At 45.9% G+C, this 27,634-nt stretch overlaps 1 protein-coding gene and 1 non-coding gene across 2 annotated transcripts; one reads left to right on the top strand and one right to left on the bottom strand.

Moving 5' to 3' along the window:
• Nucleotides 1-1,094: 1,094 nt before the first annotated feature.
• LOC141978900 (uncharacterized) lies at nucleotides 1,095-19,392 on the top strand. The gene is made up of 5 exons (XM_074941251.1): nucleotides 1,095-1,144; nucleotides 2,407-2,489; nucleotides 4,199-4,325; nucleotides 13,692-13,805; nucleotides 14,203-19,392. The coding sequence occupies exons 2-5, from the start codon at nucleotides 2,424-2,426 to the stop codon at nucleotides 15,846-15,848; spliced, it is 1,953 nt and encodes a 650-aa protein (XP_074797352.1). The 5' UTR covers nucleotides 1,095-1,144; nucleotides 2,407-2,423; the 3' UTR covers nucleotides 15,849-19,392.
• A 7,759-nt stretch (nucleotides 19,393-27,151) lies between these two features.
• Nucleotides 27,152-27,223, bottom strand: TRNAC-GCA (transfer RNA cysteine (anticodon GCA)). The gene has a single exon. It is a non-coding gene; the product is annotated as a tRNA-Cys (tRNA).
• Nucleotides 27,224-27,634: the final 411 nt, after the last annotated feature.

Here is a 27,634-nt window from a genome sequence, read left to right as displayed (position 1 = left end):
CTCCTTTCTTCCCTGTGTCAGGATCCTGAACTCGACCATCTCATAGTCACTGCCTCCCAGGTTCCCATCCACTTGAGCTTCCCCTACTAATTCTTCCCGGTTTGTGAGCAGCAGGTCAAGAAGAGCTCTGCCCGTAGTTGGTTCCTCCAGCACTTGCACCAGGAAATTGTCCCCTACACTTTCCAAAAACTTCCTGGATTGTCTGTGCACCGCTGTATCGCTCTCCCAGTAGATGTCAGGGTGACTGAAGTCTCCCATGAGACTTCCCACAGGTCCGCAGCACACATAAAGAACAATATGGCCAGACACAGAGATGAACAGAATTTGTTGGGAACCGTCAGCGTGGCTTTAGGAAGGGGAAATCAGCCTCACCAGGCGGCTGGAATTCTCTGGGGAGGGGGGTCGACAAGCTGGGGACCGAGGGGACCCAGGGGACTCAGATTTTCAGAAACCCTTGGACAAGGTCCCTCCCCAAAGGCTCTTACGCAAACTAAGCTGCCCGGGGGTTGCCTCCCTGACCACCCCGGGTCCCAGCAGCCCCCGGCCCGTGTCCCGCCCCCCAGGGCGCAGCGCCCGGGGCAGGTGCAGGGTCCGGGGCGCCCCAGAGTGGCCCAGACTCCCCGGGCGGCTCTTACCAGAGCCCAGCTCCCAGCTTCTGGCCGGGGGCGGGGCCACGGGAAAGGGGAGGAGCAGGAGGCGGGGCCAGGGAAGGAGCAGGGGGCGTAGGTTTCGGGAAAGGGGAGGAGCAGGGGGCGGGGCCAGGGAAAGAGGAGGGGGCGGGGCCACGGGAAGGGGGGCAGGGGGCGGGGCCACGGGGAAAGGGGAGGAGCAGGGGGCGGGGCCAGGGAAGGAGCAGGGGGCGGGGCCACGGGGAAAGAGGTGGAGCAGGGGGCGGGGCGGGGGGCAGTCGCTCCTGGGGTTCGCGGGCTCAGCAGCGTCACTAGCGGGAGGGGCCGAACCCGCCGCGCCAGTCGTCGCTCCGCACCGCGCATGCGCCGCGCCCGCCGCGAGCCGGCGGAGACTCCATCTCCCAGCAGGCCCGGCGCGCCGCAGTTTCCGGGCATGCGCAGCTCGCGCCGGGGGGAGGGGGCCGTTTCCCCGCCCCTCGTCCTGCGTCCGCGGAGGGAGCCGGGACCGACAGCGGGTGAGTGCGCGGGGGGCCGAGCCCCGCCCCCCCACGTCTCGCAGATGGCCCCGTGTTCTCCCCCCCCCTCCGTTATATCCGTTAACGGCCCCGCTTCCAGCCCCCGCCCCCAATTATGTCCGTTAACGGTCCTCCTTTCTCCCCCGGCGTATCCGTTATATCCGTTAACGGCCCCGCGTGCCCCCCGCCGTTGCCATGGAGAGAGCTTCGTGGCAGCCCAGGGGAGAGACTGGCCCCGGGGCCGGAACTGGCCCCCTCCAGCCGCCCCGGGCCGCGGCTCCTGCCAGGCTCTGCCCGGCGAGCGAGCGGGGGTTCCGCGGGGAGGAGCCTGGGCCGGGCGGGGTTCGCCCTCGGCGAGCCGGGGGCGGGGACAGAGACGGGGGGAGAGCGCGACATGGCGGGTTTCAGCGTCTCCCCAGGACAGGGATGGGGGGGGGTGAAATCTCCTCTGCTCCCCCCCCCCCAAAACTGGCAACGATCTTCTCAAGCGTGCCCCTTTCTCTGCCTGTGCGACGTGGAGAGGAAATCCATGTAAACTCCCTGTTTTCTCTCAGGTTCTTGACTAATTCTCGCTCCTCCCCAGATTTTTCCCCATGTTCTCTCCACTGTCAATTTAAAATCGCCTCAGATTTGGGGTGTTTTCCCACCCATTTTGTCTGCCGCGGTTTCTCGTGGTTTAGGTGGGGAGTTGTTGCCCTGAGCCGCTGTGGGGTAGCTGCTGGAGAACTGGTAGGGTAACGCGGTGTTTGCGGGTGTCAGAGGAGCAGCCGTGTTCGTCTGTATCCGCAAAAAGGACAGGAGGACTTGTGGCACCTTGGAGACTAACCGATTTATTTGAGCGTAAGCTTTCGCGAGCTACAGCTCACGTCACTGGATGCATGCCGTGTTCACACTTACACTGTGTTGACCTCAGTACATTGACCCTGGCTCAACATTGCCTGGGGAGCTGGTGTTACCCTGTTGGCATAATGGACCGTTTACACTGGTGGGAGACTAATTTAAGTGCAGAGACGTGCAACTCAGGGCATGCAATGCAGCTACACTTGCAATGCAGTGTAGACCAGGTCTTTGTAGTGTAGACCAGGCCTGTGGGGGTTTAATCCTGGTGGGAAGACCTACCTCCAATAACGTCACTGTTTTGCTGTGTGACAGAGCCTAGAATGTCAGTTTCCAGGGGAAAAGTCTGGTGGGGGGGACTCTGTGTGTGAAATGGACAAAAGCTCCTTCTGAAAACTCTCCAATTGCTCTTTTTGCCCCGACAGACTACAGAATAACGTCAATGTTTTGCTCCGGATCGTCCCACTGTTGCACAGGAAAGGCAATGGCTGCAGCAGAGTTATCTGAGGTATGGGATTATCACGGACATGGTTGGTGGGCTGTAGCTGGAGGGAGATGGTCAGTAAATGTACAGGAGGGTGGGAGCTGCTAGAGGTGGGAGAGGGCAGGAAATACGCAGAGTGGGGAAAGGGAGGGGACAAACTTGGGACAAACCTGCCAGAATGAGTTCGGATTAGGCCCCACACTGAAGGAGCAGAATCCTTGGGTTTGGGTGTGGAACTTTCCCCTGTTTGTGGAACAGGAAATAACCCCCATGCCGGGGCTGCAAAAACTTCCCAGGCTCCCAGTGCTACAGCCCGAACCAGCTGACACACTTCATTATTTACCACTCTCTCAAACTTTGCGTCATCTGCAAACTTCATCAGTGATATTGTGTTCTCTTCCAAGTCATTGATAAGCAAGTTAAATAGCAACAGGCCAATAACTGATCCCCGTGGGACCCCAATAGAAACACGCCCACGTGACCATTTAGAGTTACATTTTGAAATGTATCAGCTGGTTTTGAATCTAGTTAGTGTATGTCACGTTAATTTTGTATTGTTGTTGTCGTTTAAGTATCCTGCTGTACCAAGTCAAATACCGTAGAGAAATCAAAGTATTTTACATGAATGCTCTTGCTTTATCCGCCAGACTTCTGATCTCCTTCAAAGAAACCAAAAATCCAATTAGTTTGTGAGGATCTGTTTTCCCTAAATTTATGTTGATTGGAATGAATTATATTACCTCTTTTAATTCTTTATTAATATTTTGCCCCTCCTTCCTTCCCCCCCCCCCCATATTATCTTGCCCTGGTTCGATGTCAAGCCTATTATCTTGGTCATCCCTTTTACAATTTTTTTAAATATAGGGGCAACTTTTTAGCTTTCTTCCAGTCTTCTGGAGTTTCCACAGTGTTCCAAGAGCTATTTTTTTGAAGCAGCATTAATGGTCCAGAGAGCTCCTCAGCCTGCTTTCTTAAAACTCTTGAATGGAAGATATCTGGAACTGCTGTTTTTAAAAATGTCTGACGTTAGTGGTTTCTATTTAACGTCCTCAAGAGTTATGATTTAAATGAAAAGAATGTTGTTGTCGTCATAAACATACCACAACATCATTTGCTTGTTTTCCCCAAATCCAAAAGAGAAATAGTCACTGAACATTTTTACTTCTTCTGTATTATTATTATTATTATTATTATTGATGATTCTGCTCTTTCTGTCTAGTAATGGACCAATAACATCATTGTTAGGAGTTTTTTGTTATTAATATACTAAATAAACCAACAACCCTCCTTCTTATTTCTGTAATTCCGCTGGCCATAGATTTCTCCATTTTTTTTTTCTTTGCTTTGCCTAATTAACATTCTACAATTCCCAGTTTCTGACATTTTTTCCTGTTGACTTACTCTTTCTTCCAGGTGTTTGTTTATATACAGTTTGGGGGGGGGTGGATATTGGGATTCCCGCCAGGAGGTTGTCCCTGACCCTGCTGGGGACTCCATTTCCTGTATCAGTCTCTGGCTAGTAAGTGTGTGATGAGCATGAAGACCCCTCCCCGCACTGGCCAGTGTGAGGGGCTCTCTTTTTCTCCCCTCAACCTGGTGTCTCCTGGCTTCTTAGGGTGGGAGTGGGACTGTGCTACCATGTCGCTCCCCGAGCTTCCATTTGCCTGTTCCTGCTCTCCCATGAATTCTGGGGTTGTACTAAAGTACTAAGTGGGGGGCTCTTGCTCTTTCAGGGGCCGGTGACCTTTAAGGAGGTGGCTGTGTATTTCACCAAGGAAGAGTGGGCTCTGCTGGACCCCGCTCAGAGAGCCCTCTACAGAGATGTCATGCAGGAGAACTATGAGTCTGTGGCCTCGCTGGGTAAGCCTTCCTGTCCCGTTGGTTATTGGAAGCTGTGGGTTCTCTAAAGAATCTCTGTAGTGATAACTCTATACCTTTACTACTCATACATGTGTAGACTGGTTTCTGTGTCCTGCCCCCACCCCGCTTGGCTTATGTCCCATCCCAGTATCATTTTTAGACGTATACAAATTTTAAATGACCAATGGCACAACAAATAATTTAAAAACATATTTAATTTATCCTTATTGGATGCATTGAAGTCCAGCCCCCTACCCTTTACTTTCTCTCTGAGGGCTATGACCACTGGATGTGGGAATTTTAGTAATATTTCTTTGATTCCAGCACATACCTCAGTTTCCCTCTGTGCTTGATATTACTATAATCAGAGTGTAAAGACCAGGACACATGGGGTGTTTTTGTTACATAGCTGTCATGGAGTTCACACAGAGAGCTCTCTTGGAACTAAAGGCATGTCTACACTACAAGTGCTATGGCTGAAAGTGGCCAGCTGAGAACTGTTCCGTACACCTAGCTGTGTCTAAAGTGAGGGCTAGGCTGACCTAACTATGGCTACGTCTACACTACAGAGTTTCGTCAGTGCCGTGTGTGTTGATTAAAGCAGGTTCTTCTTTGCGTGATGATCCCTATTGAATTCCACTGAGGCTAATCTGCATGCACCATGCTCCCAGAGCTGGAACTTTTTACAGTAGTAGTGTCTGTGGGTTCACGTGTGCGCCCTTGCATCGCCTTGTGGTTTTGCCTGCGTCTTCAGTTCCCTTTCACTGCCACATGTTCCAAGTCAGAGCTTCTGCTGTCCCCTCGTCTGTGGTGAGGCATTTTCTTTGTTTAGTCAGGGTGTAACCTGCACAATTTAAAGCTCCCAGCTGCGACCCGTCCTTGTCGGTACGCAGGGACAAGGGGCCCAACTTTACTCCTCCCTGGGCTCAGAGCCATTATCCCTTCCTAGTATACTCAGGGTGCTACAGGTATGCAGGGCCTTTTCACAGTGAAAGCTTTACACAGTTAGATCCTTAAACATGTGCATGTATTTATTAGCAACAATTCAACAGAATATACACCAAGCATCTAATGCTCACCACTCCCAGCAAAGATAGCTGGACGTCTCCCTGTGGCCAGTCAGGATTTGCTCTCGTCCGGGGCTCTGGCTTCTGCGCAAGATAGTCGTGTAGGGGTAAAAGTCCTGGTACCTTTGGCCTTGAGCTGTATCTCGGCGTTTAGTTACAATGAGCATGTCTTCTGACCCTCATTATATAGTTAAAATGAGGATTTCTCTTCTTTAACCAATTAATTTATTTAAGACACAGCTATGCAAAACACTATCCAATCATTTTCACTATACAGGGGTTCACGTGCCTAAGACCGCCTACGCATTAGCTTTTGTGTTTTTCAAAGTTAGTTAAAACTTCTCAAGGTCTACTTATCTTTATGCTTTGTTAGTGGAATACACTGTCAGGGTAGAATTGCTTAACCAGCAGTAGACCTGGACACTCTGCCTATTGAAAGTACACTTTCTAACTATTTAAAATTTCTTTAGCAACAGCAAAACTTCTTACTTTTTATTATCAGACAGAAACTGCAGAAACTCAAGGCTAACACATCCATTCTCTCCCCATTCTCATGAGTTTGTGAGTATCTATTTATCTCCAATTAGTAGGGCTGCAGCTAATACTTTGTCTGTCTGACAAGGCCAAATTCCCCTGACTCTATAGTTTTGCTTCCAACTTATGGTGGCTGAGCCTACAAGCTGGCTGTGGGTTGTGCTAAGTCCATACACAAGATGGCTGTGAGTCATGTCAAGTCCAGTCCCCTCATTAGAGGGACTTTCATAGAATATTAGGGTTGGAAGAGACCTCAGGAGGTCCTCTAATCCAGTCCCCTGCTCAAAGCAGGACCAACACCAACTAAATCATCCCAGCCAGGGCTTTGCCAAGCCGGGCCTTAAAAACCTCTAAGGATGGAGATTCTACCACCTCCCTAGGGAACCGATTCCAGTACTTCACCACCCTTCTAGTGAAAGTGTTTCCTAATATCCAACCTAGACCTCCCCCACTGCAACTTGAGACCATTGCTCCCTGTTCTGTTATCTGCCACCACTGAGAACAGCCTAGCTCCATCCTCTTTGGAACCCCACTTCAGGTAGTTGAAGGCTGCTATCAAATCCCCCCTCACTCTTCTGCAGACTAAATAACCCCAGTTCCCTCAGCCTCTCCTCGTAAGTCATGAGCCCCAGCCCCCTAGTCATTTTTGTTGCCCTCTGCTGGACTCTCTCCAATTTGTCCACATTCCTTCTCTAGTGAGGAGACCAAAACTGTACAGAATACTCCAGGTGTGGTCTCCCCAGTGTCGAATAGAGGGGAATAATCACTTCCCTCAATCTCCTGGCAATGCTTCTACTAATACAGCCCAATATGCCGTTGGCCTTCTTGGAAACAAGGGCATACTGCTGTCTCGTATCCAGCTTCTCGTCCACTGTAATCCCCAGGTCCTTTTCTGCAGAACTGCTGCTTAGCCAGTCCGTCCCCAACCTGTAGCGATGCATGGGATTCTTCTGTCCTAACTGCAGGACTCTGCACTTGTCCTTGTTGAACCTCATCAGCTTAGTGTCATCTGCAAACTTGCTGAGGGTGCAATCCATCCCATCATCCAGATCATTGATAAATATGTTGAACAAAAAAGGCCACAGGACTGACCCCTGGGGCACTCTGCTTGATACCGGCTGACAACTAGACATCGAGCCGTTGGTCACTACCCGTTGAGCCCGACAATCTAGCCAACTTTCTATCCTCCTTATAGTCCATTCATTCAATCCATACTTCTTTAACTTGCTGGCAAGAATACTGTGGGAGACCATATCAAAAGCTTTGCTTAAGTCAAGATACAGCACGTCCACTGCTTTCCCCATATCCACAGAGCCAGTTATCTCATCAAAGAAGGCAATTAGGTTAGTCAGGCATGACTTGCCCTTGGTGAATCCATGCTGACTGTTCCAGATCACTTTCCTCTCCTCTAAGTGCTTCAGAATTGATTCCTTGAGGACCTACTCCATGATTTTTTCCAGGGACTGAGGTGAGGCTGACCAGTCCGTAGTTTCCTGGATTCTCCTTCTTCCCTTTTTTAAAGATGGGCACTATGTTTGCCTTTCTCCAGTTGTCCAGGACCTCCCCTGATCGCCATGAGTTTTCAGAGATAATGGCCAATGGCTCTGCAATCACATCCGCCAGTTCCTTTAGCACTCTCGGATGCAGCGCATCTGGCCCCATGGACTTGTGCTCGTCCAGCTTTTCTAAATAGTCCTGAACCACTTCTTTCTCCACAGTGGGCTGGTCACCTCCTCCCCATGCTGTGCTGCCCAGTGCAGCAGTCTGGGAGCTGATCTTATTCGTGAAGACAGAGGCAAAAAAAACATTGAGTACATTAGCTTTTTCCACATCCTCTGTCACACCTGCAGAAGCAGAAGAATTACACAGAAGTATGATTGTTTGTTAGTTCACACACAGCATCAAATCATTACAGTAAAATACACCTCTTGTAACATAGCAAGCACGCAGAAACACAGTCTTGTACATTTCTATCCCCTCACCCACTTCCACACTACACAAAGCAAAGGAAAGTTGGCTGTCATAACCGTGCAGCATCAACTCAAAAATCACCTACCAGGGGTCTCCGCTCCTGCTTCTTGCTCACTGGAGTGGGAGTCCTGGGACTGGCTAGAGGCCTCAAGAATGGAGCAGAGTTCCCGACTCGCCACCCAACATGGCGACCTAGCTGTGGGCTAAACATCATCTGCTAACTCCACTTCCTTATCCATGACTTTGTCGTCAGGGTTAGGTCCACTTGCTGCTGCGTCCAGCCATGCCAAAGTATCCATGGGACTGTTGGTGGTGGAGGTGGGGTTGCAGCCAAGGATAGCGTCCAGCTCCTTATACAACCAGCAGGTCTACGGTGCAGCACCAGAGTGAAAGTTTGCCTCTTGCCTTCTGGTACACCTTCCTCTGCTCCTTTATCTTCACTCTGCACGGTACTGTGTCCCAATCATTAGCTATTTTCACACACGCCAAGAGAAGTGTGCCCGTAGCTATCCAAATTCCTATGGCTGGAGCGCAGCGGGTATTGGACAGCCTCCTCTCCCCATATACTGAGCACATCCAACAGCTCCATACTGGTCCAAGCGGGAGAGTGTTTGCCATGTGGAGCCGCCATGGTCAGCTGGGAAGATGCAATGTGAGCTCTCCAGGCCGAGCAAAGAAGTGGAATTTCAAAAATGCCCTGGCCTTTAAATGAGGAGGGGTTTATGGTGGTTTACCTGGCTTCACGGCAGCGGAGTTGGAACTGCTGACCAGAGCAGTCAGAATGGGCATTGTGGGATATCTCCTGGAGACCATTTACAGCAACAAAACCAAGCGCAGTGTCTACAATGACACTTTCTCGCTAAAACTTTGCCTCAAAGAGTCCTATGTCTCGTCGTGGTGGTTTTATTTTGTAGTCAAAACAGGACACTTTTGTTGCCAAAAGTCGCATTGCAGTGCTTACACCTGCGCTGTTTTATTGACAAAAGCTGTCTTTTTTTGCTGACAAAACTGTGTAGTGTAGACAAGGCCTAATATACCCTACCACTGTTTTGAAAGGCTGCCTAGTGTCAATGCAAATACTTGCTGAGGTGCATTGTTCCCCTTTTCAGGGATCAGTCTCTAAACAGGAGTCAGACTTGCTGGACTAAGCTCACGGATGAAACAGGAGTAGTGCTGGAGCCAGAGGCTCAGTCTTTGAGGTGTGGAGGCCATGTGGCCTACCCTTGTGGAACAGTGAGACACTCTGGGGTCTAGCGCGCTGAAAGGGTAGCTGCTAAGGACTGTTTAAAAGCTGGGCCACGGTACCAATCTGTGGCTCCCTGCCATCGGGCCAGCAATTGAATCTTATGAAGAAACCTTGTAAGACAAGGCTCTACATGTAAAGTTAGCCTTACCAGAGGACCCTCATGAGAGTCCCCATATGACAGAGTATATCCCTGTATTCCCACCCCACACACCCTTGTAATAATCTTTGTACAAAGTATGCTTTGTAAGGGATCATTTGAAAAGTCTCTTAATTTGCTGGTCAGTATTATCCTGATAAAATGTGTGTGGCAACATTGTATGTGAAGTTTATTAGATTGTTCCAACCCCACGCCAAACAGAAGTTGGCAAACAGGTCACTCCTGAATAAAGGAATGTGTGTTTTCCTTAATTTGCATTTAAGCAGTATACAGAGTCATCAAGCAGGAGGGGAAAACAAAGGAAGTTCAAAGAGGTGGGGGAAAAAAACAGGGAATATCCTTCCACATGGACTCTGTCTCCTGGTTCTCAGCTACAAACGTTTTTCAAGAGGAAGACCAAAACTATAAAAAGGAACGACAAGAACCCCAGCGCACCTTCCCTTCTCCCTGCCCACCTCCCTGCAACTTAGAAGATAAAAAGAAAAAGCTGTTGGATGCTGGGTTAGGGGTTCTGACCTGAGAGTTTTGTTAAAACGTGGTGAGAGAGTTTGCTTTGTAACTAAGATAGTTTTTTAAAGTAAATGCTAGTAACCTTATAATATGTTTCAGAATAGCAGCCATGTTAGTCTGTATCCGCAAAAAGAAAAGGAGGACGTGTGGCACCTTAGAGACTAACAAATTTATTTGAGCATAAGCTTTCGTGAGCTACAGCTCATCCGGTGAAGTGAGCTATAGCTCACAAAAGCTTATGCTCAAATAAATTTGTTAGTCTCTAAGGTGACACACATCCTCCTTTTCTTTTTGCGGATACAGACTAACATGGCTGCTATTCTGAAACATATTATAAGGTTACTAGCATTTACTTTAAAAAACTAACAAATTTATTTGAGCATAAGCTTTTGTGAGCTATAGCTCACTTCACCGGATGAGCTGTAGCTCACGAAAGCTTATGCTCAAATAAATTTGTTAGTCTCTAAGGTGCCACACGTCCTCCTTTTCTTTTTGCTTATAATATGTATTTTTCTTGTAACCTGACTTTATGCCTTATTATTTATACTCATTTAAAATCTCTTTATAGTGAGTAAACTTGTTATACTATTTTATCTAATCTAGTGTATTTAAAGTGGAGTGTCTGTGTTTCTATTTAAAATAATAAGATGACATATTATTCCCTTAAGGTAATAATGGATTTAATATATTTGTGCTGTCCAGGAGCGGTCTGGGCAGTACAGGACATACTTTTTCCGGGGGAAGATCTGAGATGGGGACTGTTCGAGTCACCCTGCAACATAACCAAAGCTGGTGAGAGCCAACATGTGGCTGGCTGGGTGCAGCACGCACACATTCTAGCTGGGAGTGACTTACCTGCTGGAGGCTGTTTTCTGAGCAGTCCAGGCTGGAGAATACAGCAGCAAGGCGTTGTAAAGGGTCCCCCAGGTTACAGGGCAAGGGTGACACAGCCCCCACTAGTCTGAATTGTAGCCCAGTGTGTCATACCCCTATAGATTCTAAAGTCTTTCAAACCTTTGTCTCAGGTTCACCTCTTGGTTATCAGGTTAAGTCAGTGTGTAGCCCAAGGAGACACCCTCCTCCCCCCCCTTCAGACAGCTCCTACTCAGTTTTTTATGCCCCCAAATCTGTCTTTGTTCCTTACTCTGTTGAAACAAGTACAATTAGTCACTGCCCTTTTCTGCAGGGGGAAGAGCCTCAAAAGCTGGATAGCTACATACCCAGCCTTCGGATTGGGCATTAATCACCCACACCACACCCCCCCAGTGAGCTGGGAACACATAAGTACATAGGCTACATACATTGATACAAAGATCTGTGATATTCAGCAGGCTGCTGTCCTCCAACCCATCTCAGTATAACAGTCTCTGAAGTTTTCATGGTTTCAAGGGCTGGCTCGCACCCACAGATAATGTTGATAACATTAAATACGCCTGTCTCACAACACGCCCATGTTCATCGTACCTGTCACTGTGCCTATCACATTGTTCACTCTGCTCGTGTGTTCTGTCCCTTCCCCCACCACGTGTCTGTCTTGTTAGATTGTATATTTTTCAGAACAGAGACTGTCTACTACTGTGTTTCTACAGTGCGTTGTACAATGGGGCCCTGTTCTTTGTTGGCTCTTGGGCACTACCGTCATAAACATTGTTGAAAGAGATTTTTAATGGCCCATGGCTGGGCAGATCGTTACCGGTACCAGTGAGAATTTGGATAGAATTTTCTCAATGCACAGCAATTTATTTGAGAGAGAATTACACAAGCAGTAAAAGGTTATAAAGTGCGTTGTCTTGATAAGCCTCAATTCCCACAGCATAAACTCTCTGTAACTATGTTGGCCCTGCACAGTATTCCGGTTGGTAAACAAAGCAGGTATAGCTAACAGTCCTGGTTGGAGACTTCTTTTCTTCTCTTCTCAGGCACTTGGTCTGTCAAATGTCCCCCGAAGCAGGGTGTTGGCTACTCTGAGGCCCTCTGGTCCAAACGTCCTTCGTAGCAAGGTTTTGGCTATCTTGACCATTCTACAGCGTCTCAGGCCTCTTCAGATATTAATTGGGAACTGCTACTATACCTATGATATTCTTAGTACTTATACCACTCGCTCTCAAAGGAGTCACATGCCCCCAAAATATGCCCTGTTGGCATTTCATTATTATTTTCCTAATTAATATTTTTGGAACGGGGCAAAGAGGGACAGAGACCAAAGATCAGTTGGCATATTCTTTCTTATCAATCATTCCCTTGAGCTGTTAGGGTGGTGCCATCCTAAAGGGTCATCTTGATCCAGGTCAGTTAGTACCATGCTCACCGTTCAGGTGTTTTCTGCGCATTTACTTAGTGAGTTGGCCATCAACTGACCATGACCAAGGTTCCAGCTAACTAACACACACACCCTGGATGTAACCATTCATAATCCATAGTTGTGTCAGCATTCAGGTGCAATTTCAGCATACCATCTGATGCTAAGAGAACCCTGCTCCCAGAATCCTTTAGCAAATTCTGATGTCTTCAGCCTTACTGCATTCATATCAATCACAGTCATTCATAATAATTCAGCACCTTCCCAGCAAACATGATTGATAATACTCACTATCCTGCTGCTTTGAGCAAAGGAAACTGGCCTGGGAATGTTACCCCTTAAAATGAGCCGGGGAATCTTTGTGACAAGATGTGACTGAAAGCACCCCTGTAATCACACCCTACACACCACTGTAATAGCCTTTGTACAAAATATGCCTTGTGAGGTATCACTTGAAAACCAATAACTTACTGGTCAATAATTCAGTGAAATGTATGTAACAACATTGTATGCAAAGTTATGAACTCCCCCTGTACGATGATGATAGTAGCTGTTCAACCCACACAGCCGTGACTAGGCAAAAGTTGTTAACCCAGTCTAACCTAAACAAGGGAATGTGTGTTTACGTCAATTTGCATATAAATAATAGGGTCCTTGAGACAGCAAGAGGGGGAAATGGCTGGAGCCAAGGCAAATTTGCATTCAGCATACACAGGAGAGATGAATGAGCCTGGCTCCATCTTCACTGCTAGACTCCATGTCATCTTCTTTGCTGTTTGAATAAACTTTGCTTTGAGGGGCAATCCTGAGTAGAATCCACTTCAAAGGGTGACTGCACTATAAAAGTGAGGGGCAAAACCACCCCAAGGCACTTAGGTGAAAGAGAGAAAGGAAGAAGACAAAGGAACCAGCCCTTTGACCCTGGTGGAGATCCTGACCTGACAATTGGTCAACCCTGGGAACATGTGCTAAGGATTTTACCTTGAACAAAGTTGTGCTTGTTAAGTTTTAGAAAGCATTTTATTTTTATTTCTCTTGTAACCATTTCTGACTTTTAATACTTGTATTCACTTAAAATCTCTCTCTTTGTAGTTAAATAAACTTTTTTTAATCAAAACTAATCCAGTGCTGTGTTTAAACTGAACTGTTAACTCCAGTTAAAGTAGCAAATTCTTGAATATTGGTCCCTTGAGGGGCAACGGACCTCTCAAATGTGAACTGTGCAGGAGAGGGCTGGCCAGTGCAGAACACACGTTTTGGGGAACATTTGGGACTGGGAGTGTGTTGAGGCCACCCTGCACATAGTAACCGAGGTTGGTGGAAGCCGGAGTGGGACAGGAATGTTGCTGACAAGGTGCTGGGGCAGGGCTGTAGCCTTCCACAAACACTCAAGGTGTGACTTCCATGCTGGTAGGCTGTTTGTCAGCGGCCCAGGTTGGGAACTACAACAGCAAAGCATTGTGAGGCACCCAGGTTTACAGGGCAGGTGGTGAGGCAACGTTTCAGTGGTCTGGATTGCAGAATGTAACACAAGTACTCCACAAATTCAGTTGATCTTGCTTGTTTTCTGTCACTTGTGCAGGATTTCCAGTTTCCAAACCTAATGTGATCTCCTGCCTAGAACGAGGGGAGGAGCCATGGGTCCCAGACCTCCAGGACTCTGAGGAAAAAGAGATGCTGAGAGATGCCTGCACAGGTGAGGAATCAGTTAAACCAACTCAAAATCTGTCCCTGAATTAAGGAAATATTTGGGGTTCCTGCAAAGCCCTTGTGAGCTTTCTCAGTTCAGGATTGTTTTCAGGAGATGTGGCATCCTCATGGCAGACTTCACTTACGGCTTCCTACCTGTCCTGACTCACGCCTGACAGTAGCTCCCTCCCCAGTCTACGTTCTCCCTGTGTGTTTGGTTGAGATTTAGACCCAGAACTGATCCCCTCGTCTCTCCTTTGGAGAAAGGTTTGGGGGAGATTCAGCTCTTTCTTTGTTTGATGTCTCCATCACTTACTTTTGTTTGTCCCCCCGTTTCTTCCATTCCTCTGAGGTTCCCTTTTTCTCTGGCAAAGCAAGTGACCTGGTTTCTCTCTCTATCCTAGCAGGTGATGGGATGGTGAATGTGGAGGAGAATCCTCAACAAGACGATGCTGAGCAAGCAGAAGCATATGAGATGTTATCGGAAAGATCGAAAGGGAATGTTTCCTCGACTTGTGCGCAGGCAAATGCCTGTGAGAGTCAGCACAGACCAGAAGAAAAGTTCAGTAGAGGCTCAGACCTTATTAGACATGAGAGAATCAACACCGGAGGAACACCCTACATCTGCCTGGAGTGTGGGAAAACCTTCAAACATAACTCACTCCTTATCAGACATCGGAGAATCCACACTGGAGAGAGACCATACACGTGCCCCGAGTGTGGGAAAAGCTTCAGTCGCAGCTCAAACCTTGTCACACATCAGAGAATCCACACAGGGGAGAAACCCTACACTTGCCATGAGTGTGGGAAAAGCTTTAGTTGGAGCTCAGAGCTTAGGATACATAGGAGAATCCACACAGGAGAAAGGCCCTACATTTGCTGTGAGTGTGGGAAAAGCTTCATTCGGAGCTATTTGCTTAAAAAGCACCAGAGAATCCACACGGGAGCGAGACCCTACAGATGTACTGAGTGTGGGAAAGACTTCATTTATAGCTCACAGCTTGTCACACATCAGAGAATCCACACAGGAGAGAGACCCTACTCATGCCCTGAGTGTGGAAAAGGCTTCACTTCTAGCTCACACCTTGTCACACATCGGAGAATCCACACAGGAGAGAGACCCTACTCATGCCCTGAGTGCGGGAAAGGCTTCACTTCTAACTCACAGCTTGTCTCACATCAGAGAATCCACACAGGGAAGAAACCCTATACTTGCCAGGAGTGTGGGAAAAGCTTCAGGTGGAGCTCACATCTTATCATACATAGGAAAATCCACACAGGAGAAAGACCCTACACTTGCTGTGAGTGTGGGAAAAGCTTCATTCAGAGCTCATTGCTTAATAAGCACCAGAGAATCCACACTGGAGAGGGACCCTACAGATGTACTGAGTGTGGGAAAGACTTCATTTATAGCTCACAGCTTGTCACACATCAGAGAATCCACACTGGAGAGAGACCATACACATGTCCTGAGTGTGGGAAAAGCTTCACTCGGAGCTTCAGCCTTAACGTTCATCATAGAATCCACACAGGTGAGAAACCCTATACTTGCCATGAGTGTGGGAAAAGCTTCGTTCAGCGCTCAGAGCTTAATAAGCACCAGAGAGTCCACACTGGAGAGAGACCCTACAGATGCCCTGAGTGTGGGAAAGACTTCATTTATAGCTCACAGCTTGTCACACATCGGAGAATCCACACTGGAGAGAGACCCTATTCATGCCCTGTGTGTGGGAAAAGCTTCAGTGATAGTTCACAAATGATCACACATCAGAGATGCCATGTAGGAGAGGCACCCTACACTTGTCCTGAGTGTGGGAAAAGCTTCAGTTGGCACTCAAACCTTATCACACATCAGAGAATCCACACGGGAGAGAAACCCTACACTTGCCATGAGTGTGGGAAAAGCTTCAATCAGAGCTCAAACCTTACCACGCATCGCAGAATCCACACAGGGAAGACACCCTATAGCTGCCCTGAGTGTGGGGAAAGCTTCAGTCAGAGGTCAGAGCTTGTCTCACATCAAAAAATCCACACAGGAGAGAAACCCTAATCTTGCCCTGTGTGTGGGAAAGGCTTCAGTCGTAGTTCACAGATTATCACACATCAGAGAATCAACACAGGAGAATAACACTACTTGTATTCAGTAGGGCTGCCCAAAGAGTTTTTGTTTCTGTTTTGTTGTGGGGTTTTTTTTGTTTTGTTTTGTGTTGTTTTTGTAATGCATTGGCTTATTCCCACACAGTGATCTTTAAGGTTGATTGCACCATTTCCTTTACTGTAGTCTCTCAGCGCCTTCTACCTTTTGAAGTTCACCTTACTTTGGGGTGAATCCTGTGATCCTTTCTTTCAACTCTTTAGCCTTATGAGTTATGGGAGTGTGTCCCCCTCCTGGCAGAAATGTCCATCAGTCCGAGTTGGGAGAGATAGGGTTGACCTCATCTAGCTACAGTGAGATAAAAACTATCTGTGCCTTGTGTCCACTAGAACTGTACATTGAGTAGGCCATGTTTACATTACCACTTATATCGGCAAAACTTACGTCGCTCAGGGATGTGAAAAAAACACACACCCTGCGTAACATAAGTTTTGCCGGCATAATTGGCAGCGTGCACAGCGCTATGTCAGTGGAAGAGCTTCTCCTGCCGACATAGCAACGGCCGCTCGTTGGGGGTGGTTTAATTATGTCGACAGGAGAGCTCTCTCCCACCAGCATAGAGCGACTTCAGAAGAGATCTTACACCAGCACGGCTGCATCAGTACAGCTGTGCTGCTGTAAGGACTCTAATGTAGACATGGCCTAAGTTGCTCAATCACAACTATCTTTTCAAGGCAGACATAATCCAGGTGCAGCGGTTATTAGCTTTCCCATTGTGCTGACCTGATCTCCATCACTCTTCCTAGTCTGGAGAAACCCTGAGCATCACATTGCAAAGTGAATGTTAGTCATCAGATTTCCTGGTTGGGATGAGACTCTCATTCCCAGTTGTTCTGACATTGCTCATGGTTGTGCTGAATAGCAGGTAGTTTTTCTACCACTTTTCTGATTTAGAATATAGTGAGATGCAATAAAAAGGCAGGAGGAAAGGTAGAAAAAAAGGATCATTTCAGCGTCTGGGATATCCAAGGAGATGGTGTGAGTCAGAGTAATGCCTTTCAAATCACCATCATGAATCTCTTGCCACTCCGACAGCATTGGCTTCTGAGTGAGCCACAATAGCGTCTCCTCCCCATGTTCTATCCCTCCAGCTCCCAAAGTGTCACATGAAGCAGTGTTCTCAGCTCTCTGTGCTTAGGTACCATGCTTTGATCCTAAATCAGACTCATTAAGGCTGGAAATGAGTGTCACAGGCCTAGAGGGGGAATTTGAATGGATCCCAGACAGATTAACCTTTCTGTGCTTTAATCCCTATTTCTGTGTATTGGCAAAATTGGTTTTTGGATTTTTCCAGCTGAACTGGGATTGTTTCCAGATGGGAAGATTAGCTGATTTTCCCCATTATGATGATGCTAAAACCTTTGTAACTAACATGACTGAATAGTAATGAGGTGGTGCTGAGTGAAGAAGGTTTGACTGGATCAGAGGACAGCATAATAGGAAAATCTGTTCTAATTTGGCATCATGAGACGTGAAATGCTCTGGAATTTCATTTTATATGATACTGAAACTGTCTTATTCGCTTGTGTGTTGTGGGTTTTTCTCTCTTTCCTGAGGGCATTTGATAACATAACTGAATATTAGTTTTTTATGATAGGATGAAGTTCAGTTTTTTGGTGGAGTTTGAGACAAATGTCCATTTACTAAAACAATAATTTCTTTTTGTGCTTGTCTTTTTTCCACGCCTCCATTCTGAGATGGAGGAAGTCCAAGACCAGTTCAGTCGTCAGGAACGAATACTCAAAGCTATTGGATGTGCTACCAGAGAAACAGTTGCATTTTAAAATTGTACATCTAACTTAGGAACGGAATTGAACAACACTGTGATCGTATAATTTGGATCAATATTGTCTCATGTTTCAAGCACAATATTCCACAGTAAGTGACTCGTAAGTCAGCAAAATGCCCATATATTTGGGTCGCAAGGCAATTGTGGCCCAGGCCTACCAGGAAGTTACTTCTAAAGAGCTCTCTTTTGTAATCGAGTGCACAGTGCGTATTATTTCAGAACACAGTTCCTACCTAAGCAGAGATGTAGAAAATGGAAGTGGCATTTTTGCTAGTTTACACCTTATAGATGCTGCAAATGTGTATAAAATAAAATCCATTGTGAGTGTGAGAGAACTGCAGCAGTCGCTCTATTTTTAATAGATACCCCACCTTTGGTAACTTACACGGCTTGTGAACCAGACCCATTTCTGTGCCACCAGATTAATAAATAAACTGGGCATGCTTGGTTGGGGAAGTGATTCCTCACTCTGTGACTACTGAGATTTTCTGTGATGTGATAAAGGATTCGACTCTAGAGAAGTAAAGTTACTCTGAGCATGTCCAGAATTAGCCTAGAGCTCAAGTAGAAATAATAAGCACCCAGTGGTTGATTTTTACCCCAGAGATGGAAACTAGGGTAACTTTAGGCCCAGGTAAACTATTTATATATAGAACACTACCTCCTAGTTCAGTGGCAATGATTATGGTTCAAACGATGCTGTGGTAAGATATGGGGGAGTTGTCCTTTACCATTTGGATCCAAAGTTTTATGAGCTAAAGAAAGAAACAGTTGATGCCTTCAGAGAACAGTCCTTCCCTATGGATCCCAGTCTGGCTGTCTTGTTGGAGAAGAAGCACTTCCATGCTGTGCAAGTGATGATAACCAATGAGGGAATGAATATCAGACTCCCAAGCTCAGTCTGCAGGATTGAGTCCTGATTCTATGGATCTCTCTCTCAGTTTTGCTCATATGTTTTATGAATTTGAATCACTTCTCCACCTCCTGCTACTCTGAAAGATTAGAAATTGTGAAAATAGAATACAAGTGCTTTTTTCTCATGATGAGAACACATTTGAGATGACTTCCACCAACACTTATGACCGAAGACCCAGAGAGAAATGAGCTCCCAGAAATAGAAGGCACTTATGTTAGTACAGAACACAACTTTACACAAAGCTCACTTGGTGGAAAATGTGATTAAGAGAAAACCAACACACATGATAAAATTGTGAAGCCTTCAAATATGTTGTTTCCAGTGAAAATGGAATTAAACATAAAAGTTTATTGCAGAATAAAAGAGTGATTATGTGATAACTGAATTACTTTGTAACACTGAAAGTTTTCTTGTTTCAGAAAAGAATTAGATAAGTTTATGTAGTATAGGTCCATGAATGACTACTAGCCAAGATGGCTAAGCCTCTGACTGCCAGATGCTAGGAAAGAGTGACACAGGATGGATCACTCGCTAATTGACCTGTTCGTTCCCCCTGAAGCATCTGGCATTGGCCACTGTCAGAAGACAGGATACTGCGCTAGATGAACCAATGGTCTAACCCAACATGGCCATTCTTATGTTTCTGTCCCCTACCTCCCCCCAAGTAGTATATGAAAGGTGACTAATCCTGTAAAGTTTAGTTGATGTAATTTACCCTCTTTGGATTAAGGAGTTCTAAAGTAAAACCTCACTCAAAAGGGGTTGGTGTATGACAGTATGTAGGAGAAATAGTGTATATCAAAATAAAGACCTAGTATAGACTTTAATTATTTCAAATGGAATTTTTTGATAAGCTTTGAAAATAATGTTTCTGTTCAGGAAAAAATTACATAAGGAGACATGTTGTGTAACCTTTTACCCAGTTATACTGTAACAGCTGATGTGTTCCCTGTTTGCAAACCAAAGATGTTATGCCATCCGTCAGGAGGTGTCTTAATTTAAAATGGTGATGGGTACAAGATAGCAGATTTTCTGTTTAAGTTTTTTTATTGTTTTTTCATGGGTGCCAAGGCCCTTTTCAGTTTGAGGAGGCCAGCTATTAGAGCCCGTCCATTTAACCCTCAGACTAGGTTATGGAAACTTCTTCAAAACTTTTGTTTTTCATTTGATATATATGGGGTCCTCACATCCATGTTGCATGTGGTTTTCTACAATGAGTAAGAAAACTTCTAGGTGAAGTGAGACTTTAGCAAAGTGACTTTGGCCCAAAGTGTTCCTCATTTCAAGTGGCTCAGGACACATTGTTTCCAAGGAGTTTTCACACTTGGTTTGCCTGGAAATCTCAGGGAATCACTGTAAAGTGGGGTAAGCGGGAATCATCAATTGTAAAGATCAAGATAAAGGTGGAAGCTCTTCACCTTTGAGGTCAAACAGCTGTCTAACAGAGACTGATGTACCCTGACCCCAAGACTGATCCACTCTGGGGAAGGAATTCACATCATCAACAGGCTATCACAGCCTTGACCAGTCTGCCTGTACCTAAAAAAAAAAAAAAAAAAAAAGGCACACTAGCTTGGTGTGCTGGTTCAGCTATGCCACTGCCTGGTTCCTTCACTGCAGCTACATCTCTACTCCACTCCTTGGACATTCTAGTAATGTACTGTTCCTTTTTCTATTTTTTGTCTTTGTTTTTATTTGCTGGAAGACATTCCAGCCTTTCTGTTATATTGGAGCGTAACGTGTGGTTCAGTCCGTACGTTTTTGTATGAGCACCAGTAAAATCCACATGGGGAAGATTCTACAAAGATAGTTCCCCAAATCTAAATAGCCCTAAGACTGTCCTCAGAAATCAGTGAATGTTCCTTATCTGTGAAAGCGTTAAAAAAAAGCTAAGCTGTCAGATATGAATTGTTCAATGAGAGCTTTTTAAACCTCCACTTATTAACGTGTCAGCAAGGCCTGCGGGGGTAGGGGGACAGGGAGAGAGTAAGAGTGAGAAGAGAATTAGCCACATAATACAAAAGCTAAGGAGGAAGCTTTGCATGGCTTTGAGGTTGCGGCTTAGATGTAAGCACTAATTTGGTTTCAGTATTGAAAAATTCAACTGGCTAAATCTGGATTGCATTGCTTGGGTAAAGTTCTCTGGGTAGTATATATAACTGCACAATCACCTATGACCAGGGTCTGAGGGGAGCCACGCTGAGGTCACTCAGTCAGGGCAAACTCCAAAGAATGGGGCAGACAATCCCCAAAACTGGTGGATATTCCAAAACTTAGATTCACCAAGCCAGCACAAAACAGCACTTACAATATCTTATTGGTAACACAGAAGCCAAAACACAGTTCCCTTAAAGCAACTCAGCCTTAAGCGTCCACCAGGCACTCAAGTCAAATATGATGAGGATTACTGAAAATCTTATTCATCATATCAGAAAGTTCTACCAATCCAAAAGGATTGGATACATTACCTCCCAAGTAAATTAATATTTTGTCTTACCCAAATACACGCTTACCGCCAATTCTTACTAACTAAACTAAAATTTATTAAAAAAGAAAAGAGTATTGCTTAAAAGATCAATATAGATACAGACACGAATACAGTTCTGAGATCAGTTTCATAGTAGAGATGGTGAGCTTTGTAGTTACAAAGAGTTCTTAGAATTAGTCCGTAGATTCAGTCCAGTTCGTATCCAGGGTGGTCCAGGTAGGACTGGAGATCTCAGTCCTACGACTTAAGCTTCCCCTGCATAAAGCATTAAGCAGATCTGAGATAAAAAGGATCAGGACCCAAGAGACTTTTATACTGTTCCAGGGCCTTCTCTTGACAGCTTGGAGTCCTTAGGTGAACAATAGGCAATCATCAAGACTTTGAAGTAGACCTGTTTTTGAAGCATCACCAGTACTTAGCTACATGGATTAACATAAGGCAATTGCCTGTTGTCAAGGTTCCTTCCCTACTCTGAACTCTAGGGTACAGATGTGGGGACCTGCATGAAAGACCCCCTAAGCTTATTCTTACCAGCTTAGGTTAAAAACTTCCCCAAGGTACAAACTTTGCCTTGTCCTTGAACCGTATGCTGCCACCACCAAGCATTTTAACAAAGAACAGGGAAAGAGCCCACTTGGAGACGTCTTCCCCCAAAATATCCCCCCGAAACCTACACCCCCTTTCCTGGGGAAGGCTTGATAAAAATCCTCACCAATTTGTACAGGTGAACACAGACCCAAACCCTTGGATCTTAAGAACAATGAAAAATCAATCAGGTTCTTAAAAGAAGAATTTTAATTAAAAGGTAAAAGAATCACGTCTGTAAAATCAGGATGGTAAATACCTTACAGGGAAATCAGATTCAAAACATAGAGAATCCCTCTAGGCAAAACCTTAAGTTACAAAAAGACACAAAAGCAGGAATATACATTCCATCCAGCACAGCTTATTTTACCAGCCATTAAACAAAAGGAAATCTAACACATTTCTAGCTAGATTACTTACTAACTAACAGTTGTAAGGCTGCATTCCTGATCTGTTCCCGGCAAAAGCATCACACAGACAGACGAACCCTTTGTTTCCCCCTGTGATGCAGCAAGGAGTGGGGAGATGTGACACAGCAGGGAGAGGGAGTGGTGACCTGGGAATGTGGCAGGGGAGTTTCACTGGGAGTTTCACTAGACCCCAGCCCTGGGGTTCCCTGCGTTCCACCACCCAGCACAAAACTGAAACCAAAAAAAACCCCCCAGCAGGCTCCCTCCTGCAGCCTTTGTCCAGTTTCCCGGGCAGAGGTGTTACCTCCCCCCCCCTCCTGTTTCAGGGTACAGGCTCTCAGGTCTCCCATCCCCAGTGAAACACCCCTGCCACATTCCCAGGTCACCACTCCCCCTCCCTGCTGCGTCACACCCCTCCTCCAGATTTGAAAGTATCTTGTCTCCTCATTTGTCATTTTGGTCAGGTACCAGCAAGGTTATCTTAGCTTCTTAACCCTTTTTAGGTGAAAGGGTTTTGCTTCTGGCTAGGAGGGATTTTATAGTTCTGTACACAGAAAGGTGTTTACCCTTCCCTTTATATTTATGACACATACCCCCAAATCACAGATAGGCTGAAACACGGGCTGTGATTTCTTCCTGGAGCTCTAGGAGAAAACAGAGTTAATAAGGCACATGCACCTCTAAATATACTACGAACTGTATAAAGACTAACTATTTTCCACATCTCAAGGATGATTTTAACCAGTTGATTCTGGGAAACTTTCACGGGAGAGGGCACCAGCCACTTTATTAGAAGCTCCTGAAATGTGTTGTATGTCAAAATCAAAATCCTGGAGAGCTAAACTCCACCGAATTAGTTTTTTGTTATTTCCCTTGGCAGTATGAAGACACTGTAGCGCAGCATGGTCGGTTTGCAGGTGGAAACGCCGTCCCCAAACATGGGCATAGCCTTTCCAGAGCATAGACAATGGCATAACATTCCTTTTCACTGATTGACCAGTGGCTTTCCCTCTCAGACAGCTTCTTGCTGAGAAACACTACAGGGTGGAATTCTTGATCTGGTCCTTCCTGCATTAAGACTGCTTCCACACCACGCTCGGACACATCTGTCGTTACTAGGAACGGTTTGTCAAAGTCTGAGGCCCTTAGCACAGGGTCAGACATAAGCGTCACTTTAAGCTGGTTAAAGGCCTTCTGACACTCTTCAGTCCACTGAACTGCATTTGGCTGTTTCTTTTTGGTTAGGTCTGTCAGTGGGGCAGCGATTTGGCTGTATTGCGGTCCAAATCGCCTGTAATATCCGGCCAAGCCTAAGAAGGATTGGACCTGTTTCTTTGACTTTGGGACAGGCCACTTTTGGATAGCATCCACTTTGGCCTGTAGGGGGTTGATAGTTCCTTGACCCACCTGGTGTCCAAGGTAAGTCACTCTGTTTAGGCCTATTTGACACTTCTGAGCCTTAACAGTTAGTCTTCCCTCCCTTATGCACTCGAAGTCTTTTTGTAGATGTTCCAGGTGTTCTGCCCAGGAATCCAAAAATATGGCCACATCGTCTAGGTAGGCAACTGCATATTCTCCCAATCCCGCTAGGAGACCATCTACAAGTTTTTGGAAGGTGGCAGGTGCATTCCTCAGCCCGAAAGGGAGCACATTAAATTCATACAGCCCGAGATGTGTGGTGAAGCTGACCTTTCCTTGACAGATTCATCTAGCGGTACCTGCCAGTACCCCTTAGTTAAATCCAAGGTAGAGACGAACTGGGCCCATCCCAGTTTCTCCAATAGTTCATCTGTGCGTGGCATTGGATAGTTGTCGGGGCGAGTTACAGCATTTAGCTGACGGTAGTCCACGCAAACACGTATCTCCCCATCTGGTTTGGGAACTAGAACCACTGGAGATGGCCATGCACTGCCAGAGGGCCGGATTACCCCCATCTGTAGCATATCCTGGATCTCCCGTTCTATAGCAGTTTTAGCTTGAGGAGACACCCGGTAAGGTTGGACTTTAATTGGGTGAGCATTACCTGTGTCAATGGAGTGGTATGCCTGTTCAGTCAGTCCTGGGGTGGCTGAGAACGTCAGCGCGTAGCTAGTGCACAACTCCTGGATCTGCTGTCACTGCATACGCCAAAGGGTCATGGAGAGGTTCACCTCTTCCATGCCACCATCACTTTTCCCTTCATAATAGACACTTTCAGACCACTCAGCGTCATCTCCTCCCTGGGCTGTAAGCTGACAAACCTTTAATTCTCTGGAATAAAAGGGCTTTAGAGAATTAATATGGTATACTTTAGGCTTTTGGTTGGAGGTGGGGAATGCTATGAGATAATTAACAGCTCCCAGGCGCTCCTGGACCGTGAATGGCCCTTCCCATGATGCTTCCATTTTATGGGCCTGGAGCGCCTTTAAGACCATGACCTGGTCCCCTACTTTGAAGGAACGCTCTCTGGCATGTTTATCATACTAGGCTTTTTGCTCTTTTGGGGCATCCTTTAGGTTTTCTTTACCAAGGTCTAAAGAGGTTTGGAGGGTGTTTTGTAGGTTGGTTACAAAGTCTAGAATGTTAGTTCCTGGAGAAGGTGTAAACCCCTCCCATTGCTGCTTCACCAACTGTAATGGCCTGTTAACCTCGTGGCTGTATACAAGTTCAAATGGTGAAAACCCTAAACCAGGATGGGTAAAATTTTGCTGTACTGTAACCTGATACCTATGTTTCTCTGATAGCTATTCTGAGCCTACAGAAAAATCCTTTTGTTATACCTGCTGCTCTGTCCCCCAGGCAGAGAGACAGAATCTACAGCTGCAATCACCTTTTACAAAACCCTTTAAAATCCTGCTGTGCTTCTGGTTCACAATGATCTCAAAATGATCCCACCACTCTGCCACCATGTCAAGGTTCCTTCCCCATTCTGAACTCAAGGGTACAGCTGTGGGGACCTGCATGAAAGACCCCCTAAGCTTATTCTTACCAGCTTAGGTTAAAAATTTCCCCAAGGTACAAACTTTGCCTTGTCCTTGAACCATATGCTGCCACCACCAAGCGTTTTAACAAAGAACAGGGAAAGACCCCACTTGGAGACGTCGTCCCCCAAAATATCCCCCCAAAACCTACACCCCCTTTCCTGGGGAAGGCTTGATAAAAATCCTCACCAATTTGTACAGGTGAACACAGACCCAAACCCTTGGATCTTAAGAACAATGAAAAATCAATCAGGTTCTTAAAAGAAGAATTTTAATTAAAGAAAAGGTAAAAGAATCACATCTGTAAAATCAGGATGGTAAATACCTTACAGGGAAATCAGATTCAAAACTTAGAGAATCCCTCTAGGCAAAACCTTAAGTTACAAAAAGACACAAAAGCAGGAATATACATTCCATCCAGCACAGCTTATTTTACCAGCCATTAAACAAAAGGAAATCTAACGCATTTCTAGCTAGATTACTTACTAACTAACAGTTGTAAGGCTGCATTCCTGATCTGTTCCCAGCAAAAGCATCACACAGACAGACGAACCCTTTGTTCCCCCCCCCCTCCAGATTTGAAAGTATCTTGTCTCCTCATTAGTCATTTTGGTCGGGTGCCAGCGAGGTTACCTTAGCTTCTTAACCCTTTACAGGTGAAAGGGTTTTGCCTCTGGCCAGGAGGGATTTTATAGCACTGTATACAGAAAGGTGGTTACCCTCCCCTTTATATTTATGACACCTGTTTTCACCATTCACAGGTGATTTGCTACATACATCAAAGAGAGATTAATACGGGGATATCACGATATTTACAGTTCATTTAAATCTTAAGTTCTCCTTTTGATCTCTGAATTAGCAGAATACAGCATAGATAGGAACTCTAACCTCTAAGAATATATATGTAAACACACAAAAACAGAAACATTATATACCAGTATGTCCCTAAAGGTTGAATTTGGATCATTTATCCTGCAGGATGCTTAACCCTTTCCAGCCATGTGTCACACCACCTCTTTGCATTTCTGTTTTAAAATTTATAAGGGTTGGTTTTCTGCTGTATTAATCTGATGATTTGACAAATTGATGAGTTGATTCCAATGCAATTAATTCATTGATTGACTGATTTGACGTCAACTTTCTAGTTGTATGGTTTAATACTAATTTAGTTGAGTTGGGTTTGTAGTAGATTAGCCTTTGATGTGTATTCTTGATTGGATTAGTTCATTTTAATAAAGTGTATAAAAGAGATATTGAGCCATATTTATTTTAATAAGAATCTTGGCTCCTTCATGCTCAGCCAGCAGCATCTGGGCCCCAAGGACAAGGCATGAGAAGAATCCAGTGGCTTTGAGCAGGAAAATAGCCACCAGGAAGCTGGTCAGAGCTGCCAGGATCCCCAGAAAGGCCACCATGCCCCGGGCCAGGAATAGCCCTAAGAAAGTGGTGGCTGCAGCAGGGACCAAAATGGCAGAGAAAAGCCCCCAAAAGGTCAAAGCTGCCAAACCCAGAAGGTGGTCAACATCCCACCTAAAACCAAGTCAGGCGAGAGCCAGGCTAAAGCCAGGCCCAAGAAGGTGGTCCTGAGAAAGAAGTGAAGAGATTTCCATGGGGATAACTCCTGCCTCCCAAAGGCTCTTTTAAGAATCACCATAGACCTTCCAGAGAGAGCCAGGTCCCTCAGGCTGTTACTTGGGGGTACAGTGTGTCACACTTAGAGGATTGGATCTGATTTCAGCTGATCGACAGGTTTGCTAGGCTTTTAGACATTATACAAGCCCCAGTCCCCGCGCCATTCAGTGGAACTGCTGAACATACTAGAGATGGATATGAAAATATCATAGAATCATAGAATATCAGGGTTGGAAGGGACCCCAGAAGGTCATCTAGTCCAACCCCCTGCTCGAAGCAGGACCAATTCCCAGTTAAATCATCCCAGCCAGGGCTTTGTCAAGCCTGACCTTAAAAACCTCTAAGGAAGGAGATTCTACCACCTCCCTAGGTAACGCAATATAAATATATTTATATTAAAAATAAAAAACAACTCCTCAGGGAGCACCTGGATTTGAACCAGGGACCTCTTGATCTGCAGTCAAATGCTCTACCACTGAGCTATACTCCCTGTGACAGCATCATATTGGAGCCAGTCATCTTGAGGATTATGAAGGACACACCCTAGTTCAAAGAGTTCCTCTTATATTCCCAGCCATGGGTGGTTTAAAAATGGGGGTTTATTAAACATTATACGTGCATGTAAACACCACACCTCGCACAACCCCCACACCTGCTCGGTCTCACCAGACCACAATTACTACTTCTCTGGGACCACACCCTGCTCTCCAGCTCTGGGCAATTTAACCTCTCCAGCATTGCTCCAAACCCTTAAAGGCACAGGGCACATGTAAATAGGACCCATTACTCCCCATAGCATTAAATAAGGAACTCCCAGATACTGGCATTCTGACCTGAAACACAGAGCTCCCAGACTCTGGTTGAGAAACACAGAGCTCCCGGGAGTGTCAGCCACACCCCT

Source organism: Natator depressus, chromosome 28 (genome assembly GCF_965152275.1).
Source record: "Natator depressus isolate rNatDep1 chromosome 28, rNatDep2.hap1, whole genome shotgun sequence".
NCBI lineage: Eukaryota > Metazoa > Chordata > Testudines > Cheloniidae > Natator > Natator depressus.
Note: the sequence above shows the minus strand (reverse complement) of the source record. Positions and strands in the feature narration are given on the sequence as shown.